Source organism: Durio zibethinus, chromosome 2, assembly GCF_047325235.1.
Source record: "Durio zibethinus cultivar Kanyao isolate XHJ-2024 chromosome 2, ASM4732523v1, whole genome shotgun sequence".
Taxonomy (NCBI): Eukaryota; Viridiplantae; Streptophyta; class Magnoliopsida; order Malvales; family Malvaceae; genus Durio; species Durio zibethinus.
This window is the reverse complement of record NC_143163.1, coordinates 253,479-279,556: the sequence shown is the minus strand read 5'-3', so window position 1 is coordinate 279,556 and position 26,078 is coordinate 253,479. Positions and strand designations below refer to the sequence as shown.

Below are 26,078 nucleotides of genomic sequence, written 5' to 3'. Positions count from 1 at the left end.
TTTTAATTTCAATTACTAAAAAGTATAAAGGAAGAAAGATCACGCATCAGATGGATGATGTTTCCGTCTCCTTTCTTAGTGTTTGGATTATATTTGTCAGCTAGCTCATTGCGGCATCATTGATGACATCGACCTAGGCTGATTTTAGTACCTAAAAATGGGTTCGTATACCCATACCGAACCACATTCAAATTAAATACATGGCAATGATGGGTCAGGTTACCTGTCGGCTCTTGCCAACCCTCCTTCAGATTTCAGACTTGCGGCCATGATGAAAGCTGGCTGAAGAGCCATGCACCATGGTAAGCGAAATGCCACAGGATGGCTTTAGACACAATGCAGACTGCTAGCCAAGCTAAAAATTTGGCTTTAGGCACGCTGCATGACCTGGAGAAGCCCACCTCATTTTACAACTAGTCTTCCTACATGATTTAGCACATTCTACCAGAAGTCATTCACCAATGAGCATTTTTCTTTCACCATTTTCAGGCGCACAAGATACAGATCCTCTATTGGAATTAAGTCTCAGATTTTACTAGCACAATGGTAGGTCTAAACTATTGTTCTGCAAAACTAAACCTCTGGCTGGAGAAATTGCTCATTTCACATTCCGCATTTAGAGTCAAAAAGCCCCAAAGCGGAAATAAACTTAAAGTTTACTTCGTGACAGCTGGCTGGGCCAACTGTTGCAATTGATGAACAACATGAGACATTCTAGGCCGCATAGAAGGTACATTTTGCGTGCAAGCATACACAAGGTCCACCACCTTCTGAATATCACCAGCTTCAGGAACATCAGATGTTGATGACAATATTAGAGGATCCAAAAGCTCTGGGTAGCGATGTGCTTGCACTAAAGGCGTTGCCCATTCAAATATACTCTGCCAACCCACTGAATCAACATGCTGAGCAGGCCTACGCCCACTTACTATTTCAAGCAGCAGCACTCCAAAGCTATAGACGTCACTCTTTGTTGTGAGCTCATTCCGATATACAAACTCAGGAGCAAGATATCCATACGTTCCACCAGCCATCACAGTCCTCTCATGCATTACCTCCCATGGAACAATCTTTGAAAGACCAACCCCCATCAGATGAGCTCCAAACTCTTCATCAAGTAGCACATTGCTTGCACGTATATCCCGATGCACAACATGTGGCTTAACCTTGTCATGCAGGAACCTGTTTTAAGATATAAACTTGTGAGACAACTGTGACCAATAAAAGAGATAACGCCTTACAAAATGTATGAAGGCCTTAATCCAATTCAAAGATCCTTAAACCAGGTAAAGAATCTGCAAATTTTGAAAAATAATATGTAATTCTGGTGGCAATAAAAGTTTGCTATCATTTGGAGAGTGATTCTGTATCGTGAGGTAGCAAAGGCAAAACTAACTAATAAGTGAAACTTTTTTCAGCCATAACTGTGTGACATTCTAACAAGAATGCCTGCATGATCTTAAACAGAGTAGAAAATGGATATAAAGAAGTGAAAAGAACTTGTCAGTATATAAACAACACTTGATTTAATTAAAGAAAAAAAATGAATAAGAATAATTAATATATAAGAAATTCTTTTAGAATTGAGAAAATAGAGCTAGGATTAAAAGTTGTCCCTAAGCAGCAGCTGTAACAGGTATCAAAAGTAACAATTACAGTTGCATTTAACCAAGAAAGAGGCTGTAGTGTTTGTACTCACGCAATTCCTTGGGCAAGAGTTGTAGCAATTTTGATTCTCATGGCCCAATCCAAGCTCCTACCTCCCCTTGGTATGTGGTATAGCCATCTATCCAAGGGTCCATTTGCTATAAACTCATATACAATGTAGCGGTCGCCATGATCATAGCAGCACCCTTTCACAGCAACTAAATTTGGATGATGAAGCCTAGCAACCCTTCCAATCTCAGAGTAGAACTCTTTTTTCCTCTGAAAACTAGATCTCTTCAATCTCTTAACTGCCACTTTTGATCCATCAGGTAGAAGGCCACTATATGTGCCACCTGTTTTTGCATCACCAAGAAGACGATTTCCTTCACTGAAACTTTTTGTAATTGACCTCAATTCATCTCTCGTGAAGATTTTCCATGAGGGGGGAACTAATGCAGAAGCGGCAGGATTAGATAGTTTCCTAGATCTTCTACGCCTCTTATTCCGCTTATATGCAAGCAGCCAAATGGCAACAGCAAAGGTTGTGCAGAGAACCAACCCACTAACAACTGCTAGGATAATGAGATATTCCCTATGGCAATGCATGTAGTAACATTTGTCCTCTGCAAGTGGAAAAATATAATCTCAATAATGGCTGGCAAAGATATTACAGAATGAAAAAGGTCAAATATAGATATATATATATATATATATCATGTAATAGGTGACAAGATGCTATCGAGCAACAACTCCCAAAATTTTAAAATAATCATATGTCTTACCTATATCAACCATGCACAGAAAGGCATGAGATGCATTACATCTCTCACCCACAAGAAATACTGATCCATTCTTCACCAATGCACACAAATCAACTGAAGTGTTGACATGGCATGACGATTTGGTGCAATTAGGTTGGGCAGTTAATACAAGAACTGATTCATTCCAGAGCGATGTATTATCAGACCACTTCCAATCAAAACTGATATTAGAATTGCTAACTCTTCCTCCAACCCAGCAACCATTTGCAATTTGGCCACACATATCTCGAGCAAACCTTAGTTCTTCAAGTGATGTTAGGGCTGCTAAGTGTCCATGATATTGTTTACAGTGGTTCTCTGATTCATCCCATGACTGTAAGCTATTATTGTACCCAAAGCACTTACTTTTATTTGGACCAATAACCCAACCAGAAGGGCATGCTGCTGTATCCATGATCGAACAAAATAAAACAGTTTAATCTCAAAATATGTCAATGGTTACCACAACACTAAACAAAACCAATAAGATAATATCCAAATCTTGCAAAGTTATTACCTTCATTCTTGGAAGTATTGTTAACTGTCGATCCATTAGAGACCTAAGACACCAAAACGACAACCAAAACAAATCCCTCAGAATACAGGTTATAAATTCTACAACTTGCGTATATTCTCTTTTTTGCCCTTTTTTTTTTGTTGGCGAAAGCTAGATTGTACAATCTTACAGTGTCAGAAGCCACGAGGGAAAGAGCAAAAGAAGCAACTAGGAGGAAAAATTGCAGAGGGAAAAGCTTCTTTTCCATCACAACTCTCCCTTTAACCCTAGAAACAGGGGGGAAAAAAACAAAATTAACTAACAAAGTGATTCCCTACCAATCAAAAATTACTAAATTGGTCAGAATCAAACACAATTTGAATGCTTGGGGAGAAAACTGTAAGCAAATTATACATAGTTTCACTGAATAGCACTTCTCCTTTGATTTTAGATAACTCAAGTTTTGGTTTATGAAGAGTAGAAACGATGGCAAAGAAAGGAAAGTACTTCGAAAAGGCAGAGAATAAAACTAGTTCAATCTACAAAGAAAAACATAAACTAACCTCCAAAACCTTATGGCAAGAAGCTGATCCACAGAATTCCCGCAAGGAACCCTAATCCTCCATTTGGGTACAAAGAAAAGAAGAGAAACTATAAAACAAGGAAAAAAAAATTGGGATCTTCCGAATTTAGTAAATGATAATATAGAAACGCTCGATAGTCAAAAAACCCAATTCTCTATTCATTTTCAGAGGGTTTCTCAGCAACCAAAGTGGGAGCAAGTATTTGGCAGTGAGAAGAAGCTGCAGTGGAAGAGAGGCATGGCAAAGGTAAGTGAGGAGTAGATGGAAACGTTTAATGAGATTGAAAAGTAGAAAGTTGAAAAGCAAATGAAGTTGGTGCATTAAATGCTAGGCTTCTGCGTCTTCTGGTTTTTTTACGAACAAGAAGGATGGACCAGTTTGCAAAGAGGCGGAGACCGGACTGGGTCGTTGGGAGTTAATGACTTTACCTAACTTTGCTTTCAAGTTTCAAGTTTTTATCTTTCCTCATTTAACGATAGAAACGAGTAGTATTTTCACCGTACGTGTAAATAAAAACGAGTTTTTTCCCATACAGAGATTGTATAAAATCTTTATTTTCAGATAGTTTTAAATTTAATTTTTGAATGATGTTCTTTATGTCACATTAATTTTTTGTACTTTTTAAAGGCATCTAAATTTTAATAAAAAAAAAATACAGATTAGTAAGTAAAATAAAATCATTTCTTTTTGTCCGCAAGTTTAATTCAACGGGAATGAAATATTATTGATGAAAAGCAATGAATAGCGGGACACGGAATAACTATGGGAATGATCTAAGTGAGCTCTTCATCAAGTGTTTAATTGTTTTTATTTTTGGGTTTTTTTTTTTTTTTTGTTGCTTTGAATTTAAAATTTTGGACTCTCCATCTGTGTGCTCTTTTTTTTGTATTCATTGTTTCTTTAAAATTAAACTTTTTGTATTTTTTATTAATCATGAATAATTATATATATATTGTAAAGAAATTTGTGATTAACACACATGAACTGAATTTTATAAGCAATTTATTAGTCGGGTCTTTTAAAAGGCAAATAACGTTATTAGTTTGTATATATCTATATGTGTTTGTAGTTATTCCCCAATAAAAATTGGTTTAACAATTAATTTTTTGGATGCTGAAAATATGCTTAGTTATTACTAAACAATGAGTCATTATTTTTTTTTTTTTTATGCAAATGACTAGATTAACTTTGTTATTGGTCAAATTTTTTGTTCTCAAGTTAAAAATTATTTTATTTATATCTTTGTGAAAGTCAGCTATCGATTATTTTTGAAACAAAATACAAAATTTTTCGAAAATGTGATTATCTTTCGTGAGAAATTTGCAAATAAATTGAAATGCATTGTTCAATCATGCTGAGAGGCTATTCAAATTGACCATAATAATAATAAAGATATCATCACATCTAACCAAAGAATCTATTGATTAGATGCAATTATGTTTACACTATGAAACTACAGAGTCGATGATCAAATTAAATGAAAAAAATGCAATAACAGACCATCTAGATGATGGAAATATTACGAGGATACAAATCACATTTTAGCCGGCAATGTTGAATTCAAATTCCTTAATTTCTCCAAACTAATAAAATTATAGTACTAGCAGCTACTATCATCTAACCCTCCCTTAACTTAGTATTCAACTATATATAGTAACTTAACTAAAATAACTATATCTAGTAACTAAGTAAGTTTCGTATCCATAATTTAAGCATTACCATTTAGCTTTTACCAGCACTTTGAGTCATTTGGACCCGGCCGCCCAAGTTGGGCTACACAACTCACTACGGGAACCGCCAGGACACCTAACAGGCTTCTGCATGCAGATGTACGTACGCCTACACATGTACGTACACAGCTGCTCCCATTCACTCTTTTGACTGTTTCGGATTTCCTACTCGGGCTATATATTTTTAGAATTCTTCACGTAGTCGTCAGAATCTGCTTTCGTATGATCATACGTATCAGGGAACTCCAAGCACTACTATATACATATACATATACATATATATATATATATATTAGAAATGTTCTTGTTAATTCGTTCAATTAATGTCTTCTTTTTTCCTTTATCAAGATAAGAGGTTTTTGAAGTCAATAGTTCGCAGAGTGCTTCACTTTCAATGTGTTAGTGATTAAGATTTAATTTTTAAATATTTTGAATAAAAAAATACAATCCAAAAAAAAAAAGTTGCTGAAGTGGAAAAATAATGATTTATTCAATAGATTTATTTATTTCGAAAAGTCAAGTAGTATTGGCAGCTAGCTAATTACTATAAATCAACAATTCGACGTCATGCTAAAACATATTTATTTTCAATTTTTTGAGGTATGTCTATATTTTTTGAATTTAATTACGAAAGACTACATGTTGTATAGTACAACCACGTAGAATAATACTGTTAGAAATTAATTACATTAATTCTGCATAAACCGGCAAGCTTAAGTTTTAACTAAAAATGAGATCAGTTGGATACGGCACAAGATAGCACCCATGATTATAAGAAAGATAGACAAAAGGAATAGAGTTGTAGAGCAAAAAGTAAAGATGCAAATAAATAAAGGAAAACAAATTAACTGATAAAATAAACCTTTACAAAGAAGCAAAGTGGCTCAATTCTCCAACTTGGACACACACCTAGCTAGCTGTGCAAAAAGTTGTAAATCCTAATCCCAATCAGTAAGTGATCAACCGTACTATAGTAAGAGAAGAAGGCACTTAAAAAGTAAATAAATTACTAAATAATAATTCCGATTACTCATAATGTCGTCATTTAGTCCACTTTACCATACACTTGTCAACACCAAAACACTCTCATGCACACTGCATGGAGCTTCATGTCGCCATTCCAACCATATTTACAATTAAATGCGTGCTTCTGCTATATATATTCTCAACATTAACCACCCCACAACACCAACCTGCAGCTTCCTCCCTCTTTCTAATTTGCTGATCTGAAGCCATGAATAAGTTGCGTAATAATCCCTTTTTCTCTTCTCTCTTTCTTTGTCTTCTTTACCTTCCTATCTTGGTCTCTGCAGACTGTACTTGCGAAAATGAGCTGCCACACAATAGCAGCAACAAAACCAAGGCTTTGAAATACAAACTTGTTGCAATTTCATCCATCTTGATTGCCGGTGCTCTAGGTGTTTCTCTCCCAATATTGGGTAAGAAACACCCAACTTTTCGAACCGAAAACAATATGTTCTTCCTCATTAAAGCATTCGCAGGTGGAGTGATTCTTGCGACTGGCTTTGTTCACATACTCCCAGATGCATATGAATCTTTATCTAGCCCTTGCCTTAGTGAAAAGCCTTGGGGGGTTTTCCCTTTCACGGGGTTTTTGGCTATGGTTTCTGCTATAGTGACAATGATGATCGATGCATTTGCGACAAGTTTCTATAAGAGGTCCCATTTCAACAAAGCTCTGCCGGTGAATGGTGATGAGGAGATGGGAGGTGAGCATGAGGGACATGTTCATGTTCATACACATGCCACTCATGGACATGCTCATGGATCTGCCTTGGTATCAGAGGATTCTAGATCATCTCATCAATATCATGTAATTAGACATCGTATTATTTCGCAGGTATGCTATTTATCCCCTCTGCCACAGGTTTTGCTATTTGAGAATTGCAATCAACTTTTATGCTTAAACCTTAGTTATGGAAAACTCTGTTTTTCCTCTTTTCTTCTGTTTTGCAACTCCTTTAATTACCTTTCTCCATTTCTTTGCTTTATTATTATCTGTGTTGTGTTTACATATTTGTATATTGAGTAGTAATAAATATCATGGAAGCATGGATTAAGTTCTAGTATAAAACACTAGTAATAATGTTTAGATGCCAATTTTTGAAACAAAATTTGTTAAAAATATTCGGTTTGAAAGATAGCTTTCTAATTCTCAGCTACAAATAAATATATTTCTAGTTATGATTATTAAGTTTAGCGGTGCCAATGAATCTGAAAATAAAATTGGATACTAGACCGGTTTGTTCTATACTTTTTAGGTGTTTGATAGTTTTATTTGAGAGTGGGAAAAGGAAGATTATTCCCACGCAAAGCCATATAATATAATTACATTTTTTATTAAAAGAAAGAAATGTTTTTGTACGTGTTGAAATTAGGTGTTGGAGGTGGGGATTGTAGTTCATTCTGTAATAATCGGGATGGCATTGGGTGCTTCACAAAGTGCAAACACAATCAAGCCTCTTGTAGCAGCTTTGACTTTCCATCAATTCTTTGAAGGCATGGGTCTTGGTGGCTGCATCTGTCAGGTACTCACTCCCCACGTCCACTCAATATTGTGCATTTCTCATTTGTGTGCCTGCTCAATGATGCTGAGTGCTGCCCCCACACATTGGAAGAGCAACAGCAGCAGCCATACAAAATTTAAATTTGAACACTCCCCTATCTATAATAAGACTATACCTACATACTAATATATATATAAAGATTAAATCAACAAGACGATTAGAAAACGGAAGTACCATATGTAGCATGGCTTTTGATCGGGAATAAGTTAGTATATATGCATTCTCGATCAACATATATATAGAGAAATAACCAGATCCTTTAATTTATATCCTTCAGCATATTTATTTATTGAACCTAGTAGAACGCCATCTTTGCAGTCTTTGTTGAAAATCGAAACCATTTCATTACTGTGCACTGTAGTTTGCAGGAGGAACCTCTCTCCATTGCCAAATTAATTACTTTTTATATCCGGCACACCAACTGTCAGATCATTACCATGAAAATGGGATGGGATGATTTGTGGGGTCTATGACTTTACTTATACTATGTATGCAGATATTGGTCCAATTAAAAGTCAGACCTACTTGCAAGGTCTATGCCTTTACTTATACTATATACATATATATATATATATGTAAGCAAATATTGGTCCAATTAAAAGGCAGACCCACTTGCAAGTGTTTGTGTTTCTCCACACGCAATATTTCTCCATTTTGATTTCCTTCTGTTCATGTAGGAAAAAGAACTGTTCTATTAATACTGGTTTTGGTCTTTTGTTTTTTTTTATTGTGCTGTGCAGGCAAAATTCAAGAGCCGGGCCATTGCAATCATGCTACTTTTCTTCTCCCTCACCACCCCAACGGGAATTGCATTAGGCATGGGTATATCAAAGATTTACAATGAGAATAGCCCAAAAGCTCTAGTGGTGGAAGGAATCCTCAACTCCCTTTCGGCAGGAATTTTAATTTACATGTCTCTTGTTGACCTCCTTGCGGCAGATTTCATGAACCCTAGAATGCAAAGCAATATAAAATTGCAGCTTGGCTCTAATCTTTCACTTCTTCTGGGCGTAGCTTCTATGTCACTCTTAGCCAAATGGTCCTGAATTCGTACTCCTGGTCAATGTGATTCAGTAAGGCCTCTATTACCAGATGATGTGACTCTAGTGCTAGTCAGTCAATGTCGATTATAGATATTTTGGACATTTGAGTCTCAATGGAGGAACAAACGCCATTGTCAGTGCTATGCTAATAGTAATGCTTTTGACTTGTTCCTCATAATTAAAGCTTTTGCACGACTTGGTATCCGAGGAATGAATAAAGGATTTTAAAAAAATTCCATTATGGCGTCCAAAAAGAATGGTTCAAATTAAATGGCATTATTCTCTATCTTTGTTATGATCTGTAACATCAACAAATGTAGAACCCTATAACAAAGGAGAATGGAGGAAGGTTTGGGTCCAATTTCAACCTTGTGTTTTTTTAACGCTAAGTGGTTAAGCGGCCGAAGATAATCACTAGACATATTATTACTTTACTAATTTACTATCCGTACAATGCGTAAATTATTTTGTTTTATTAATTCATTATTAATTATTTTTTAATCAATTATTTTTTAATTGTAATTGAAATAACTTTTTTAGGAGATTTAGGCTTTTATTTGGTTTGATAAAACGATTTTTGCTTTTATTTTTTATTTTTTGTTTTTTAAAAAACGTACTTAGTAAATGAAAATAAAAATTATGCTTTAAAAATATAAAAGTAAGAAAATAAATAAAATATTCAATGATATTTTTATTAATAGCATTTAATTATAAATATAAAAATATTTATTAATTAATGACATAAAAATGTATTTAAATATAATAATTTGTAAAACATAAGGAAAATTTTATTTACATTTTTTGTTTTCACAATTGAAAACTTTTTTTTTTTATATTTCAGCTCATTTTCATTTTTATTTTCTAAAAATTTGTTTTTATTTTTAATTACTAAACACATTTTTACTCTATTTTATTTTTTTAAAATAAAAAAAAAATAACTCTATCTTTTGAAACCAAACATTACCATAGTTTGTGATGTAGCAAATTAAAAACTATTTATCATTTAATATAATTATTTGTTATCTATTTAATAAGGTAAACATAAATAATTTATGTATGTAAAAAAGTTTATCTTCATAATGACACGTAAGATAATTTTTAATTTTATATTATTTATCAAATAAATCTATTTAAAATTTTATTAGTTATTCAAATTTTTAAAATTAAAATGAAAGACAAAATCATATATATCTAATTATTTATGTTTGAAATTAATTTATAGTAAAAATACAATGAAAAAAATCCTATAATCATGGTTAATTATAATGTTATTTCAAAAATCACAATTTATTTTTTAAATTTCAATTGTTTTTCTCTTGCCAAATGATCTCATAGACTTTAAGTATGATAATATTATTTATCATATAAAAATATATAATTTTATATCAATTAAATCTTAGCAAGTTAGTTAAATAAATTTAATTCAATTAAAAAATTAATAAAATACATATTTTTAAATTCATATTCATATTTGATTAATAAATATTTTTCAAAATTCAAGCAAAGGAAATTCAAAAAAAAAAAAAAAAGGCAAATGGACTATAATTGAATCTAATTTTTTTTAACTTTATTAACAACTAGATCCATTCGTTACTTAGATTATAGGTCGGATTTATGATTTTATGTATAACTTTTTAAGTATGGATTTAAATTATTATTATATCCAAAAATTATTTAAATTTAAATTTAAATTAAAAATAAATTTAATATTGTAAAATTTTAATATTTTAATAATAAATATAAATTGAATAAGTGATTTGAGTCAGACTTAAAATAAAATTTAAAATTTAAAAATATTTACGACTGGATGTCACTAAATTCATAAACACTTCTTAATTTTTAAAATTCATATTTTTTTAAAATTATGTTTAAGAAAATATCAAGTATCTATTAAACAATATTTGATTTGAAAAAAAAAAAAAGAAATCAAATTGGCTTTCAATTTATCCTAACTATTTATAAATACAAATAATGTTATGACTTTGAAGAGGAAGAAGTATAGCAAATTACAAATTTTTATATAAAATCATAATTGATGGGTTGATTATATTATATATATAAAATATGATTTCAAAATCCAATTAGTTATTGTTATTTGTAACAATATTTTGATATAAATAATAGGTTCAAATTAATATAATAAAGCAAACTATTAATGAAAGTATTTTTGCATATTGTAAGAAAGCTGAATTAAGAGAAAAAAATATTATCTGATTGAGTGAATAGTCAAATATAAAAAAAAAAAAAAAAACTTATAGATAGTACATACAAAATAGAAAAATAAATATTTTCTATAACTTTTCACATTGTAATATATGAAAAAAAGAAAGCCAATTGAAAAAAATATATTTGAGTGAAAAATAAAAAATAAGGAGAAAAAGTTTATGAACATTATCTACAAAATATAAGAATATATGTATTTATATAATTTTACATCTTGTAATATACATATACATATATATATATAAGTCAAAGTTAAAGACTATGGACTTGCCATAAATATCTAAAAAATAAAAAATAAATGCTTTTATAACTTCCATTTTTAAATATAAAAAGAAAATGAGGTAACACAAAAATGAATAATAATGACAAAAAAAAATCAAATTGATGTTAAGGAATGATGTTAAACAATCATTTATAAACTATTAAGATATTAAATTTGATCATTTTAAATAATAAAATATTATCATGAAATATATTAAGATAAAATTATATTTGATATTTTTACAATTTAAAATATATATAATTAATTTTAAAAAATAAAAAATATATATTATTGTCTTAATTGAAAATTATAGTTGAAGTTTTTTATATTCTATCAGCTAACTTTATAATTATTAATACTATAATTTAATTGTAAAAGCAACAAAAATATAAGCATTAAAAAATATAACACTACTTATAGATCAAGTGCTTTTCTTCTCATTATTTGGCCATTTGGGACTAATCCCGCCCATATGTACAACTAATTATTAGAAAATTAAATTTTAAAAATAAAAAGATATATTTAAAGGTGTAGTTAACAAATAAAGATGATTTTTTTAGTAAAAAGAAAAACTTTGGATAATTAAAAATTTTTAAATAAATATATTTTAAAAAGATTTGTATAACCAATAATTTTTTAAATTCATTTATTTAATCCATAAATAAAAAATAAGAATTAATTTTACTTATTTAAATAAACTCTTGCCAAAATAAAAAATAATAATTTTATCACTATAATTATTTTAAATTTAAATTGGTTTTTCATTTAAATTTTAAAAGTTTTAGATAATTAAATAAATTTTGAAATACATTTTTGATAAAGAGTCTAAAATTAAAAAATATCTTATATATTATTATAAAGAGAAGTTTTAGCAAATTTTTATATATCGAAAAGAAAAATTATCAACAAACTTTATCTGAAAATCATGTGTATTGTAATATAATATATATATATATATATATTAAATTAAATTAGTTTAGTCATTCCTCATACTCACGCATGTTAATATTCCCTTCAAATGGTGATGATAAGCTTACATATGTATTTTGATTTTGCACTTATAATATATATATATATATATATATATAAGAAAAATTTTTAACACATTGATAATAAATTTTGTTAACATCATAATGAGATTAAGATAATAACATATATATATTTTTTAAATATATACTAAGTCACATGATCAAATACTAATAAACTAGCATCTTGTATATCCCCGTATATCATATTAAATAGATGAATTGGGTTTTTAGGAGCCAGTCCGTTTTAATCATGAGTCGGGCCAACGGACCATTAAAATTTTGAAAGTTGGGCCAAACAAACAGAAAGCGGATGGAGCTGATGACGTGGATCCCATAAGCAAAGAGAGTGATTGAAGGTGGGACCCATTAAGATCCACTTGGCACTAACGTGGCATGCACCATTCAGAGGCAAGGCCAGGGAGACCCAATAGAAGGCGGCTGCCACTCCCAACCCCACCTGCACTTAATTATAAAATTATTAAATTAAACCTAAAACCGCAGATCTAAGAAGAAACCCTAATCGGCTAAATGGGAAAGAAGAAGAAAAGAGTATCGTCCAAGGTATGGTGCTACTATTGCGACAGAGAATTCGACGACGAGAAGATCCTTGTGCAGCACCAAAAGGCCAAACACTTCAAGTGCCACGTTTGTCACAAGAAGCTCTCCACCGCCGGTGGTATGGCCATCCATGTGCTCCAGGTTCACAAGGAGTCCGTCACAAAGTATATCCTTTTTCCTATACTATTCCTCACTTTGTTTAATTGCATCTCTGTCATATCTACTGCTTTCTTTCATCTGTTTCTAGTATATTATTTCCGTTCATCTTTTCTTTTCTTTGGTTGGCGGCGGAGGGGCTGACGGGTAAGTAATTCCGTTCAGGGCTTTATTTTTCTGGTCAACAAATCATTGTTTTCCATTAGTTTTAGGGGGATATGATATCGCCTTCGGCAATAACAGTTTATGCATATTGGAGAAAAATATTGTGTTTGAAAAATAGTGAGGAGACCTAGCTAATTTAGATTCAGCTGTTTTTTTTGAATCCCTAATTAAGGTTTATATTTTGTAAGCTGTTCCCTTTTTCAGCTTATATTAGACACTTGTTGCCAAAAAAAAAATAATCACGGTCAAAGAAAGCAAAAAAGATGAGCTTGGTTCTTTTTTCACTTTGGTATTTCCTTGTTGCTTTTTCAGGTTTTTTTCTGTATGTCCGTAGCAAACAGCACATCTTATTTTTCAATGTAAAAAATTTTCTTTCACGAGCAATTGTTACTTTATAGCCTCTCGCTTTTGGACAAAAAAAAAAAAAAAACTATTAGCAGAAGCGGGAACCAAATGAAACCTAGATCTTGAGAATGGCACTCAGTTAAAGTACTATTTCTTTGCCCCAGTTGTTCCATTCCATTCACTTTCTATGGACTAGATAACTATAGTCATTTTGTTGTGTGTTTATATTAATTAATAATCAGAAGCTGCTCAAATTATTTTAAATTACATAAAAAAATTGACTAGCCTCTATCAAATCTTTGCGTGACCTCACTTCTGTAAATTTGTCCAAGAAATTTTATTCCCTACTTGTATCTAAAATATTTCATGGAGTACAGCTTAAAATTCAATTTGAAAAGCTACCTGTAAGCATGCTATGTTTTTTGTGTCAATGAATTTTGAGTGACACTGACACAGTAATTCTTTAATAGGGTTCCCAATGCAAAGCCTGGCAGAGAATCGACTGACATTGAAATATATGGAATGCAAGGAATCCCACCTGATGTGCTGGCTGCTCACTATGGAGAAGAAGGTATGCATGATGATATACCATATGTAACTATATTCCACATCCAATCATGATAGCTTTAGTTGTTGCTCACAAACATATAAAGTATGGGTATATGTACATTTGAACAATTGCTACTTGAGTGTTTCCTGTTTGTTGTTTGCTTCTTCAAAATTTCTAATGCAGAAAAAGCAAGTAGTAAATAAAAAATCATATGTATTTGTAAATGAGCAACTAACCAAAAATTTACTCCCCTGCAAATATGATGAAAGTGCATTGGTCTAAATCATAGTTTTTGGTATTCGTAAAACATAATTTTGGTCTTAAATTGTTACTAAAAATACTTTTTCTGTTTTCATCCAAACAGTGGCTTTTCACCTTTATTATTATATTAAAGGTGAGTAAAATAAAGGACATTTTTTAAGTTGAATAGGATACAAGTTTTTGTATTTAGAAAACGGATATGCTCTAAGGTGATTAAAATCACCTTGTGGGCAGAAGTGATGTGAATAAAATGGGGATTGCAGTTTTCTGCATTTTTCTTGAATTTTCCTATATGTCAACTTGTATTTTATTGCAAATGTTATCTAGATGTACTTGTGCTTAGAGCATTCATAGAGTAATTGTTATTCTAAATTAACAAGTTTGGTGTTGTTGCATATTGACACTATGATTTTGTATTTGTTATTATGTCTTACTCATAAAATAAAAATTTCTTACAGAAGAAGAGGTTCCATCAAAAACAGCTAAAGTGGATATTTCGTCTACTCAGCTTGTGGGAGGTTTGGTGCCAGGGCCACTTGGTGCTGGATATCCTCCTCGAACAACTTTAGGAGCAGTGCAGCCAGTGTATGTTCTCTTAAGACTTTTATCCTAGCAAATTTTGTTCCATTTATTGTTTGACCTGTTTGTTTTGAAGCATAATTGTTGAAACTTAGAATTGGCATTATGTAAGAATAATTGGCTTCTTTCTGTCATCATTGCTTTCAATTTGGGGCATTTTTTATGTGTGCATATGCAATCATGCAAAATTTCTGTTTGCATTCACAAGGATACCCATCATCCTGAAAAGTTGTTTAACATAGTTCATCTAGCCATTTAATGTGCAGTGGGTTAAAATTGGTTAATAATTTCTCTTTGTGGTTGTTTGCCTCAGGTATAATGCTGCAGTGCCTATACCTCCTGCTGGTTGGGCAGTGCCACCTCGTCCACAGCCTTGGTTCCCACAGCATCCTGCAGTTTCAGTTCCTCTGTCTTCACCTATGGGATATGTGCAGCAGCCATTATTTCCGGTGCAAAATGTGAGGCCCCCTTTGGCAGTGGCTTCAACATCACCTGCACTCCAACCTTCACAAATTGCTCCACCTGGATTGCCTATATCAACGCCTACACTTCCTGTATCCCAACCGTTATTCCCTGTTGTCAATAACAGTGTACCTACTCAGAACTCATCATTTTCTACTTCTTTGCCTACAAGTGTTCCACCAAGCACTTCTGCAGAAGTAAAAGGCTCAATTGAAGTGCATTCTAATGTTAATACTTCTATGACAGGTAACTATTAACCTGCTAATATTCCAGGTTTGACTGTTCCCATGACTAGACACAAAAATTGTCTCTATATTGTTAAATGTCTACAGTGTTATACAAAGCTAGCTCCCGCACAATTTTAAAGTGGAAAACTTAGTAATAAAATGGAAAGAGCAAAACAGTCAAAACAATAAAAGATCTTATGAACAAGATGGTTATCGTCTGTGACACAACCCAACTTAACAATTACATATGGCAGGTGAGATAGCCCTACTGACTGCCACTGCCCATGTGTTTACTAATTTCTTTAGAATTAAAAGCGTTTCTCTTGCTTTCACAGTACGCAAGCTTCCAGGCCACCCCTGCTTATAATAAAGGGACTTATCTTGAGTTCTTAACGTGCTTTGCTTTATTGCTTTAAAAAAAAGCACTATTTTTTCCTCCACAATTGTACTGCTTTGCTCAGTTGAGTGGATCTTGTTTTTAAATTTTTTAACAAGTTGGATCTTTCAATGTTTTTGAGATAATTTTTATACTCCTTGTCATTTTGCCCCGCTATTATATTTCTACATTTTAAGTTTACTTGCTTTTGTCCTGCTATTGTAACTTCTATTTTTTCTTTGGTTTTATTTACTTATAGGTGTAGCTGGAGTTAATTCTCATTCTTATGCTTCTGGTCCCAATACTGGTGGTCCATCAATTGGACCACCCCCTGTCATTGCAAATAAAGCTCCTGCTATCCAGCCAGCAGTAAACGAGGTTTATTTAGTTTGGGATGATGATGCGATGTCCATGGTCAGTTCCTAACTTCTCTCTAAATGCTTTTTGTATTTGCTCTATTCTAGATGATGATTGCAAAATGTTACTAAATGATTCTAATTTAAATACTTGCAGGAAGAGAGAAGAATGTCCTTAGCCAAGTATCAGGTGCATGATGAAACTAGCCAGGTAAGTCATAACTATCTCTCTAGTGTATGGAGTTGGTTAGCACATCTAATCAGATGAGTAGGCTTTATGTTTCATGTTTTCAGATTCAGTTGTTTATGCATTTGTTACCTATTTGATGAGGTAATTTCATGTGATTTGTTTTACTTTATTCCATATTAAAAAATAACACAATTTGTGAAGAATCCATGAGCCCTTTAATCAAATATTTCCATTGATTGATGGGCACATGCATTTATTTTAAAATATGATTTTCCGTTTGCAAGCAATTGCCTCCAACTGTTTGGGCGTCAAAAGATTCAAGTAGGTATTTACATTATTTTTGCTGGTAATTGGTAATTGCAACTTTGACAAGCTTGCTGCAATCTACTCAAGGATTTCTCCCATCTAGCATTGTACTCAGTTAAGAACAGAGTATGTTCATGATCCTTTAAAATTTGGATTTATTTGATGTTATTCATTCTCCCTATGCTTGATTTGGAAGTGTGGGGTTTGGGTGGAACAAGATGATACCCAACAGATTTTTGCTCAATCGTAGCTTCATTACAATTTATTTTATTGATCGTGAATTCAGACTTTTCCAGGTCAGCTTCTTTCGCAAAGTTTGGTATCTTATGCATTGGACCAAGCTTTAACGTATCTGTTTTGCCAAATGATGGATGGTGTCATGGTTCCTCTCTGTTAATTATCATATGGATTTTTGTTTTCAGATGAGCTCTATTGATGCAGCAATAGACAGAAGGATCCTGGAAAGCAGACTTGCCGGTCGAATGGCATTTTAGTTGAACTAGAGGAGGGGAATGCATCTTGGTGGACACATGATCAAATAATGTGGCATGGCTTGCATGAATTGGAATGAGGGCCTTGGGTTGGTTACCCCCAAATTTCTCAATCAATTTTTGGGTCTGGCAACCAAGTCCAGATGTGATTTTGTTGTATTCTTTGCAAAGTGAGGGAGAAAAGTGACACGATTGTCATTTATTTCGCTTACCTTTTGTTTCTTAGTTACTCTAAAACCTGTTAGGATATAATTTTTGAGCTTTTAACTCTCTAGATTTTATTCCAATTTGGGACCTATTAGGATGTTCATTTGAGTTTTACTATTATTATTGAATGAAGTGGAATGTAGGAGATATTTGAAGAGTATAAATGTATTTTTCCTACATTTGAAGAAGGCCGGAGGGGGGGAGTAGGGAGTTAAATGATTTCTTAAGCTCTCAAGCCACTAAGATTTGATTTGTTTATTATCTACTAGAATTCGAGCTCAAACGGTTAGACTTGTCATAGTTATGGCGGTTTACATTCTCGAATATATTTTGTTTACAGTTTCATCATGAGCCACAATGTGCGAGGGATTTAGTACTCCTTCCTCCCAAAATAATTGTTCATAATTAGTTTTTCGTCGAAGCAACACAATTTTGTCACTCATTTAATAAAATATTATATTAAAATTTTTAAAAATATGTTTTAAAAAATTTAAAACTCCAATTTTAATTTGCTGGGCCAGGCCTGGGCGTTGTTCAGAGGTCCGACGGTTCATTTTTGTATATTAAAAATAAAATGCCTTCTTTTACAAGGCCCTAAAAACAAAAAACCCTAACTCAAACACTCAGTTCTAAAACCCCAAAAAATCTTGTGCTATTCTGCAACCACCACCACCACCAGCAGCAGCACCGCAAACAGCTGACAGGAGGCTTGCAGTATTACCATAAAATGAAAATAACAAGGAAATAAGTCTCCAATACATAGAAAAAAGTCCCAAAAATGAAGGCTTTGAGGGCAGTGACAAGTCTTTCTTCGCTTTATCTTCCCCAAGCCCACACTTTCTATCACCATCATCATCATCATCTTCTATTTGTTCGTTTATTTTCAGTCCAACCCCAGCAACGCCAAAATGACCCCGACGACTCCCACCACCCTGACCCCAATAACAGCTCTGAATCTGTCTTTGACAGTGCCCAATTCTCTATCCCCGATACCTCCAGCAGCAGTACCCCTCAACAACCCACCTGGGATGTCAACCACAGACAACGAGTTGAACGGATGTTCTTCAACAACGATTTCCACCAGGACAAGTTTAAAGAGGAAGAGGAGAGGAGAAGCAGGATTCTTGCAAGGGCCTTGCTTGAGGCAGCCTTGGAGGGCCCTGACGAGGACGCCGACCATGACCAAGAGGTCAAGGAAGAGGACCAGAAGTCTCTCTCCGTTGGGATAATTGGCGCCCCCAATGCCGGAAAGTCAGCCCTTACTAATTTTATGGTTTGTTCATTTGCTCTTTGAAAATTTTTTTATACTTTTTTTTTTTGCGACACTATTTCATTAATGCATATCACAACTAATTACACTTCTATTGTGTTTTGTAATAGGTTGGGACCAAGGTTGCTGCCGTGTCACGGAAGACGAACACAACCACTCATGAAGTGTTGGGGGTCATGACTAGAGGCGATACCCAAATTGTATGTTTCTTTTTCTTTTATTTCTATTACTATACTTTAGTTGTTTTGTACGCTTCTTTGGATTCTCAACCATCTTATGTCAGACATTTTATGCTGACAATAATATTATCTTAGCTAATATAATTGCCATTGGAAGTGTTTTTACCTCTCTGTTTACTTTGGGAATATTCATGCTATTTTGTGAGATACACCCTCTTTTACCATAAGAGACATAATAATATTTGTTCAATTGTGTTACTTTGGACAATATTACTGGCTTTCTATCTTGTTATTGGTACTTAATTTTGAATTGAACTTCAGAACTTGGGATTTGATGTGTCCATGTGTTCTTTTCTGGCCCTCCATGGAGTTCATGCATAGTGAAACTCATTTTTACTCTTGCTATGTTCTTATTGTGCTCTCTAGGAATATCATTTTACTAATTTCATTTATGCTTTATGCAGTGCTTTTTTGATACCCCTGGATTGATGTTTAATGGCCGTGGATATCTTTACAAAGATATGAAGGTTCGCGTCGAGAGTGCCTGGAGTTCAGTTAATCTATATGATGTGCTCATGGTTATTTTTGATGTCCATAGACATCTTACAAGGTTAGTGATCCGTTACATCTGATTTTTTTTTTTTACCTTTGTATACTTTTGTATTTATTTTCTCCTAGGACATGTGGCAACCTTATTTTTATGTTCTTTTGATTTGGTTTATCATTGATCGTCTCTTTTACTGCTCAATACATATAGTTGACCATTTAGCTTGATTCCAGGATTTCTAGCCTCACTTCTATCAAGTTATTCTCTCTCTTTATTTACTATTCTGCTTCATTTGGAGAGGTTGCTGATTATATAGCCAATTGGATTAACTTTTAGACTTCAGTGCATCCTTTGTAAACCAGCTTACTTTATAGCTTTATTTTTATCATTTCATCGTCATTATAGATTCATTTTACTCGGGGACTTTAACTGAGATCTATCATCACTCATCTGTCTTGTGTTATCTGTAGACTATATCTCAGTTTTTTTTATCTTTGAATGGTTTTCCGAACTTTCTTTGCAATGGAAGATCATATTCTATCTTTATGTTGTCTAAATACTTGTGTAATTTGTTGTGTGTTACTCTGACTTAGTCATTTCTTAATTTTTTGTCTAATGCTGAGGGTGTTTCGTCCTATATCTTGATTGCTGATCAGATTATCTTTCTAATGATTGACCCATTTAGGCCGGATTCAAGGGTGATAAGATTAATCAAACATATGGGAGCAGAAGCAAATCCTAAACAAATGCGGATTTTATGTATGAATAAGGTTGATTTGGTTGAAAAGAAGAAGGACTTGTTGAAAGTTACTGAGCAGTTCAAAGATCTTCCTGGCTATGAAAGGTAGATTTTCCTGCTAAAAGAAGAAGGTAGCTTCTTTTAGAATATAAACCAAGCATGCTTAAGTTAGCTTCTGATAACTCTTTATTTTAATTATTTTCTAGGGTTTTCATGATCTCAGGATTGAAGGGCTCTGGAGTAGAAGATCTTACTAAATATCTTATGGAAAAGGCATGCTACTATTCTGCTTATGCTTCTATTTAAAGTAAATTCTGTGATGTCTTTAATATGGCATTGTGTAATATGTTTTGTAGCTATCCAATTTGTTTTAAAATGCATATATTCTTTCAGGATCTTTTTAACATGACGGTAAAGATATTCAAATGACTTGTCACCTCTGGTTTCTTCGGAGGCTTAGTGTTATTTTTCTCTTATCAATTTGATTTGTCAAAAGTCAATATTTTCATCTTTTGTTGTTAAGTTTTCTTCTTCAACTTTATTGTTTTCACAAATAATTATATGTAATTTTCATTTTATATTGATTTGTAGTTGATTTACTCTTGAGATTATAGTTTATTTGTGTCATGTGAACCTTGGGTACTTAGTACATACATGTGTCTTTACTGGATGAATGGTAAAGAATAACATAGCTGGTGGTCATTGGTTACAAGAAGCTCTGTCGTTCCTTCAGTTCTCATTTTTCTCACTTTTGGATGCATTTTACCTTGAGTCTGTTAGGAAAGCCTCAGATATTCCTTTTAAAACTTATTGGCATTGATCTTAGCATGCTTCTGTAGAATGGTGCAACTTGCTGAAGTTTTGTTCCTGCCATTGTGTCTCCTCTTTTCTCTAGAAAGTATTACAACTTATTCAGGCTCAATGGCGATTTTTTTTCCCTTAGGCAGTTAAAAGGCCTTGGGATGAAGACCCTGTCTCAATGAGTGAAGAAGTAATGAAAAATATTTCATTGGAAGTTGTCCGCGAAAGGTTATTAGATCATGTGCATCAGGTAAAACTTGGGTGGTTTGTGTATGCTTTACCTTTTGTTTCATACTCTCTCTTTCTCTCTACAAGGGTTTTTCTGCTTTTCCTTTTCTTTTGACCGGTGGGTTGTTTAGGGGTTGAGGAGATTTGGAATCATCAAGATCAAAAGAATGACTAAAACCTTTTTTTCTTGCAGGAAATCCCATATGGTATTGAACACCGTTTGGTAGACTGGAAGGAGTTACGGGATGGCTCTCTGAGGATTGAGCAGCACTTGATTACTAACAAACTAAGCCAGCGAAAGATTCTTGTGGGGAAGAATGGTTCTAAAATAGGGTAAGCTAGTTCTATCTCCAACATTTAATTTCTTTTTTCTTTTCATGGTTCCACTGTTATTCCCCCTCCCCAACCAAAAAGAAAGAAAAAGAAGGATGATGGACAATGAAAAACTAAATCTCAGCATTGCAACAATGTAAGGACTTAGAGCAACTTGACCATAACAGATCAACTTTGTGTTTTGATTTTTGCTTCCTAAGATCCCTTGAGGCTCATAGGGCTTCTTCATTCTGGTTACAGCTTGGGAACCTCATAGGGATTTTGATTTTAGCTGGTTACTGTTGTGTTTTACTTTCTTTCCTAAACTTCTAAACTAAAATCAAGTATTGGAGAGCTTGCCTTAATGCAATCTCACAAAAATATATATCTTTGGTTTAAACACAGGAGAATTGGGATTGAAGCCAATGAGGAGCTAAGATCTATCTTCAAAAGGGATGTGCATCTCATTCTTCAGGTTAGACTTAAAGCATAAGTTGCATGAAAATCTAGTCATATGTCTAGGACTGCACACTTCCTGCAATACCATCTGATGAGCATTATAAAGAGGGTAGCCAATGTACTTGTAGCATCGTTTCCCTAGGGTCTTATCTCTATAAGGCCAAAATGAAGTCAGCTCTAAGTGGCCAAAATGAAGTCAGCTCTAAGTGGCTAGAGATGATTTTTTTTTATTGGGAGGAACAAGTGGGGTAACACAATTATCAAAAGATCCCACTTTTGCGAGTAAAACCCCCATTGTTTTGTCCTTCAATGTGCCATTTGTGCTAAATTTTTGTGTGAAATACTTTTAATTTGAATTTCCTCTCTCGTGGTCCTTTTAAGTGTTGTATTTATGTCCCATTACATGAAAGCTAAGATGTGGCTTATTCGGTTATTCATTTGAAACTAACTTGTTGTTAGAAGATTTTTCCTTATTTATACTCATCCTTTTCTCAATATCTATGTTAGTTTGTAAATTGTTCTTTTATTTTATTCCCCTCAATCTTTTGTTGTGGAATTACCAAGAATGGTGGGTTTCTGATTGGGTGAAAACGGGGAAGACAAAATGATTTTCTCCTCTCCAGCAACAAGTGGAAGATGTCTGTCGGCCACCTAGAGTGCTCTGCGTTGTCAAGCCCAAGCTTTTTGGAGGAAATTGAGAAAGGAGACTTCCAACTCCAAGGCCTCGAATCTGGCTCATCTCTTATAAGACGTCCAATAATAGATAGTTACGGATTTTTATTTGCTTTGATTTAAAACGACATTCTACTCCGAAGCTAACATTTGGCATTAAAAAGGAAAAATAGAGAGAGAGAGAGAGAGAGAGAGAGAGAGAGAGAGAGAGAGAGGTCATCTCCTCTAATAACGATTGAAAAGTTATAACTCCATACGTTTTGTGCTAGTAAACGACTGAGTTAACATGTGCCTTGAGCTGTCAAATTCACTCGCCAAACCCATCTCGCCTGTTTAACTAGTCGTTAAGAGAAATTTATTCACTAAATGCATTATTGGACACAGGAAAGCAAAGAGCAAAAGCTTCATACATATGGGCATACTCGGTACTAATATTACTTACGACTTGGGCAGATAGCTAATTTAGAACATTCTATCATCCATCATCCATTAAAAGAGGGAAAGGGAAGTGTCAAATGGTCGAGAAGGCTGATAACTGGCGTAGCCAGTCTAGGCTCATAAGCCAAACCATGCAATTCGGCTTCCCCTTCGTTGTTGTCACTGCCACTGACAAGGTAAGGGCATGGAGGAATCCACTGCCACCTCTTCCTACAGATGTCAAACAGCAGTGCCCTGTCAGATCCTCGAATCATGATCACGATAAATTCTCCATGCCCAACACAATCAAAACCATTACCACCTTCAACTTCTGCAAACTGCATATATAGTTGCAGAGGCATTCTTTCAATTTCTACCCATGTTGTACCACAAGCTTGCAAGCCCCAAAGTCGCAAACTCTTTGGTACGTTAAGCTTGCTTTTCTCGACAGCAGCGACTAGGTTAAGCTTTCCCCTGCTCTCCACCAAGCTTGGTGATCGAAGGAATCTTCGCATGGGAGCTTGAATCTTGAACCAGTTATTTGCTGCGATATCGTAAGCTAGGACACTGAATGGGCTATAATTCATGCAATAAAACTTACCATCAACATACACCATTCGACCGGATTCAAGGCTACAAAGCCGTGGCAGGGAAGAAGTGCTGCCCCATATGGAGTAAAACCCACCTGCATCAATATGAAAGCTTTCTGTGGATAAATTCTTGACCGCATAAGGAGAAATCAAGTCATCTCCAGCTACTGCGACGTCTATAGATGTGGGGCTAACTGTTAACCCTATAGAAGGAAAGAGGCGGGGCCTCAGTGTTGGTGGCAATTGGCTTAAAGAACCAACTAGAGGATTGCATAAAATAAGAGTTTTTGTGCCAGCCTCATCAGAAACCCAGCAAACCAACCCACCAGAGGAAGATGCTGGAGAGAACCCAGAAGGAACCGAGTTGAAGGAAAGGCGGTACCATGCAATATCATAGGGATCAAAGAGGTATCCTACAAAGTTGGTTCTGTTGTCTCCGTTGCCACCACTAGGGGTGGTATTTCTATAGATGTAGCTCTTCAGTGCCTTGTGCTTGAAGAACAGAAACCAATGGTGTCGTGGTGATATTTGCATATACAATTCCAGAAAGCTGCTGGAAAACAGGAGCCCATACCATCTCTTACAGACGGAACGAGCTCGGAAAAAGGCTGGTGGTGGAAGAAAGGCGATCACTCGATCGAGCAGCCTTTGTGGTAGTTTACTCCATATCCTACTGTCCATCCAAGGATTGCTGATGGTGTCGGTGCTAGTTGTACAGCTACTGCTGGTGATAGTGAAAGTGTAGGAAAAAGGTAACGGCATAGATGTGTTAAAGGCGTCCATGAGAAACAGATTTGTTTTAGCTAGGTTGGATACAGCTGAAACTAATCCTGATCTTCTCTCCTTTCTTTTCTTTTGATTTTCTTTTCCCTGCAGAAAAAAAAAAAGATAGACTAGGATTCAGATGTTTTCATGAAGAAAGGGTTTGCATTAGTGGCGTGATGAAATGCTCTTTCCACTTTCGAGTCAAAGGAGAGGCTTTATCTAGCTATTCCAAAACAGTTTTGTGAACCGAAATAGGAAAGGAAAATCTGAAGATTATGGTTTTAAGGGACCGTCCACTTTGGATGAAAAAGTTGTTTAGGGTATGGCAACTGCAAGATCGAGAGGCCGCTCGCAGTCTTCTGGGCCTCTTATTTTCAGTGGAAATGGAGAGTAGGACTTGAAAGAGAAGGAGCTAACAAATAACTAAAAAGAAATGACAGGTTGAATTCTAGGAAAACAAAGTTACTACTTAAAACTCACGAGGGTTGGTTACTCCTTTTGAAAAATCCACTTTGCAATTGCAAGTTTTTCTTGGAATGTTATTGTTTTGGTTGGGAGACAGGTGTATATATAGGAAGAGTTGAGTTTCTTTTTATTTTCTCTTTTGCTCCTGGTTTCTCACGTTCCTCTCTTTAGTGAGAGAATGGCAGTGATTCGGATGGTTCTATCTTTCAATTCAGTGTTTTCTTGTCAAGGCCGAGGAAGGAAGGACATTGCAGCAGAAGCAGACAAGTTCAACTCAGATAGAGTGATAATGTCAAAACGAGTGTCCTTTTCATTGATTATTCACACTGCACCAATCCTTTTTCAAGACCAGACCAGACCATCTCCAACTTCCAAGTTTCAAATGCAAGTTATTTGGTCATTTTCATCATGAATAACGTCAAAAACTGCTTTTGAGTTTTAAAATTTCATGGCCAGGGATCAGGGTTTTTCTGAATGCTACTAAATATACTCCCTAGAGTTAGCATTAAGCACGTCTATTCAGAACAAATTTTAAGGTAAATATATATAGTAACAGTAGTAGTATAGTGTTTTGATCAGAGCTTTGTTTCTCTTCCCGGGCGTACAGATATATACACTGTATCAACAGTTATATCATGTCCTAAACCTAGGTTTATGATACTACAAATGTGTTCCAGAAGCATCATTTTCTTGGCCCTCCTCATGATCATTGTGTCCTGATTATTACACTTGGACAAAAACATAAGTTTAATCTTATATACCTTACTGTTTCATTGGAAGCATAACTATATGATTAAACAAATTAAGCAAACTTTAAATTGATCTTTCTTAAATGACCTTTTCAAATCTTTAATGTAAGACCTGTACTTTTAATCATTTATGTTTGTAGCACTCATCGTGGCTAGAACCATATGCAAATATAATTCTTTTTGGGTATTTTTCTTTTTCTTTTATTTGTATATAGACTATAGAGTAAAAGGGAAAGGAGACTGACATGATTGAAT

The 26,078-nt window shown here is 34.0% G+C and overlaps 5 protein-coding genes across 10 annotated transcripts; 3 read left to right on the top strand and 2 right to left on the bottom strand.

Moving 5' to 3' along the window:
* Positions 1 to 458: 458 nt before the first annotated feature.
* On the bottom strand, positions 459 to 4,004 carry LOC111308512 (protein kinase family protein / C-type lectin domain-containing protein). Of its 4 annotated transcripts, none has more exons than XM_022906860.2 (6): positions 3,507 to 4,004; positions 3,134 to 3,230; positions 2,965 to 3,007; positions 2,430 to 2,852; positions 1,700 to 2,270; positions 459 to 1,182 (listed from the first exon to the last, which is right to left on the bottom strand). In XM_022906860.2, the coding sequence occupies exons 2-6, from the start codon at positions 3,209 to 3,211 to the stop codon at positions 657 to 659; spliced, it is 1,641 nt and encodes a 546-aa protein (XP_022762595.2). In that variant the 5' UTR covers positions 3,212 to 3,230; positions 3,507 to 4,004; the 3' UTR covers positions 459 to 656. The 4 variants fall into 4 exon arrangements, with proteins under 4 accessions (XP_022762595.2, XP_022762596.2, XP_089599690.1 ...); XM_022906861.2 differs by having other exon boundaries at positions 2,430 to 2,849; positions 3,507 to 3,969; XM_089743564.1 differs by lacking the exon at positions 3,134 to 3,230 and having other exon boundaries at positions 2,430 to 2,849; positions 3,507 to 3,969.
* Positions 4,005 to 6,431: 2,427 nt separating this feature from the next.
* Positions 6,432 to 9,145, top strand: LOC111308515 (zinc transporter 1-like). The gene is made up of 3 exons (XM_022906865.2): positions 6,432 to 7,118; positions 7,657 to 7,806; positions 8,586 to 9,145. Exons 1-3 carry the CDS (start codon positions 6,492 to 6,494, stop codon positions 8,889 to 8,891), a joined length of 1,083 nt encoding a protein of 360 aa, XP_022762600.1. The 5' UTR covers positions 6,432 to 6,491; the 3' UTR covers positions 8,892 to 9,145.
* A 3,755-nt stretch (positions 9,146 to 12,900) lies between these two features.
* On the top strand, positions 12,901 to 17,794 carry LOC111308511 (protein SUPPRESSOR OF FRI 4). Of its 3 annotated transcripts, none has more exons than XR_016327533.1 (7): positions 12,901 to 13,123; positions 14,096 to 14,196; positions 14,895 to 15,021; positions 15,329 to 15,723; positions 16,340 to 16,494; positions 16,594 to 17,228; positions 17,355 to 17,794. XR_016327533.1 is itself a non-coding variant. In XM_022906858.2 (7 exons), the coding sequence occupies exons 1-7, from the start codon at positions 12,930 to 12,932 to the stop codon at positions 17,424 to 17,426; spliced, it is 1,095 nt and encodes a 364-aa protein (XP_022762593.1). In that variant the 5' UTR covers positions 12,901 to 12,929; the 3' UTR covers positions 17,427 to 17,794. The 3 variants fall into 3 exon arrangements, 2 of the variants coding, with proteins under 2 accessions (XP_022762593.1, XP_022762592.1); XM_022906858.2 differs by having other exon boundaries at positions 14,898 to 15,021; positions 16,594 to 16,647; XM_022906857.2 differs by having other exon boundaries at positions 16,594 to 16,647.
* A 426-nt stretch (positions 17,795 to 18,220) lies between these two features.
* LOC111308510 (GTP-binding family protein) lies at positions 18,221 to 22,660 on the top strand. Its single transcript, XM_022906854.2, has 8 exons — positions 18,221 to 18,903; positions 19,011 to 19,100; positions 19,544 to 19,689; positions 20,312 to 20,470; positions 20,572 to 20,638; positions 21,309 to 21,416; positions 21,588 to 21,727; positions 22,112 to 22,660. The coding sequence occupies exons 1-8, from the start codon at positions 18,409 to 18,411 to the stop codon at positions 22,197 to 22,199; spliced, it is 1,293 nt and encodes a 430-aa protein (XP_022762589.1). The 5' UTR covers positions 18,221 to 18,408; the 3' UTR covers positions 22,200 to 22,660.
* Positions 22,661 to 23,074: 414 nt separating this feature from the next.
* UFO (F-box family protein) lies at positions 23,075 to 24,963 on the bottom strand. The gene has a single exon (XM_022906853.2). It carries the CDS (start codon positions 24,625 to 24,627, stop codon positions 23,320 to 23,322), a length of 1,308 nt encoding a protein of 435 aa, XP_022762588.1. The 5' UTR covers positions 24,628 to 24,963; the 3' UTR covers positions 23,075 to 23,319.
* Between the last annotated feature and the right edge of the window lie 1,115 nt (positions 24,964 to 26,078).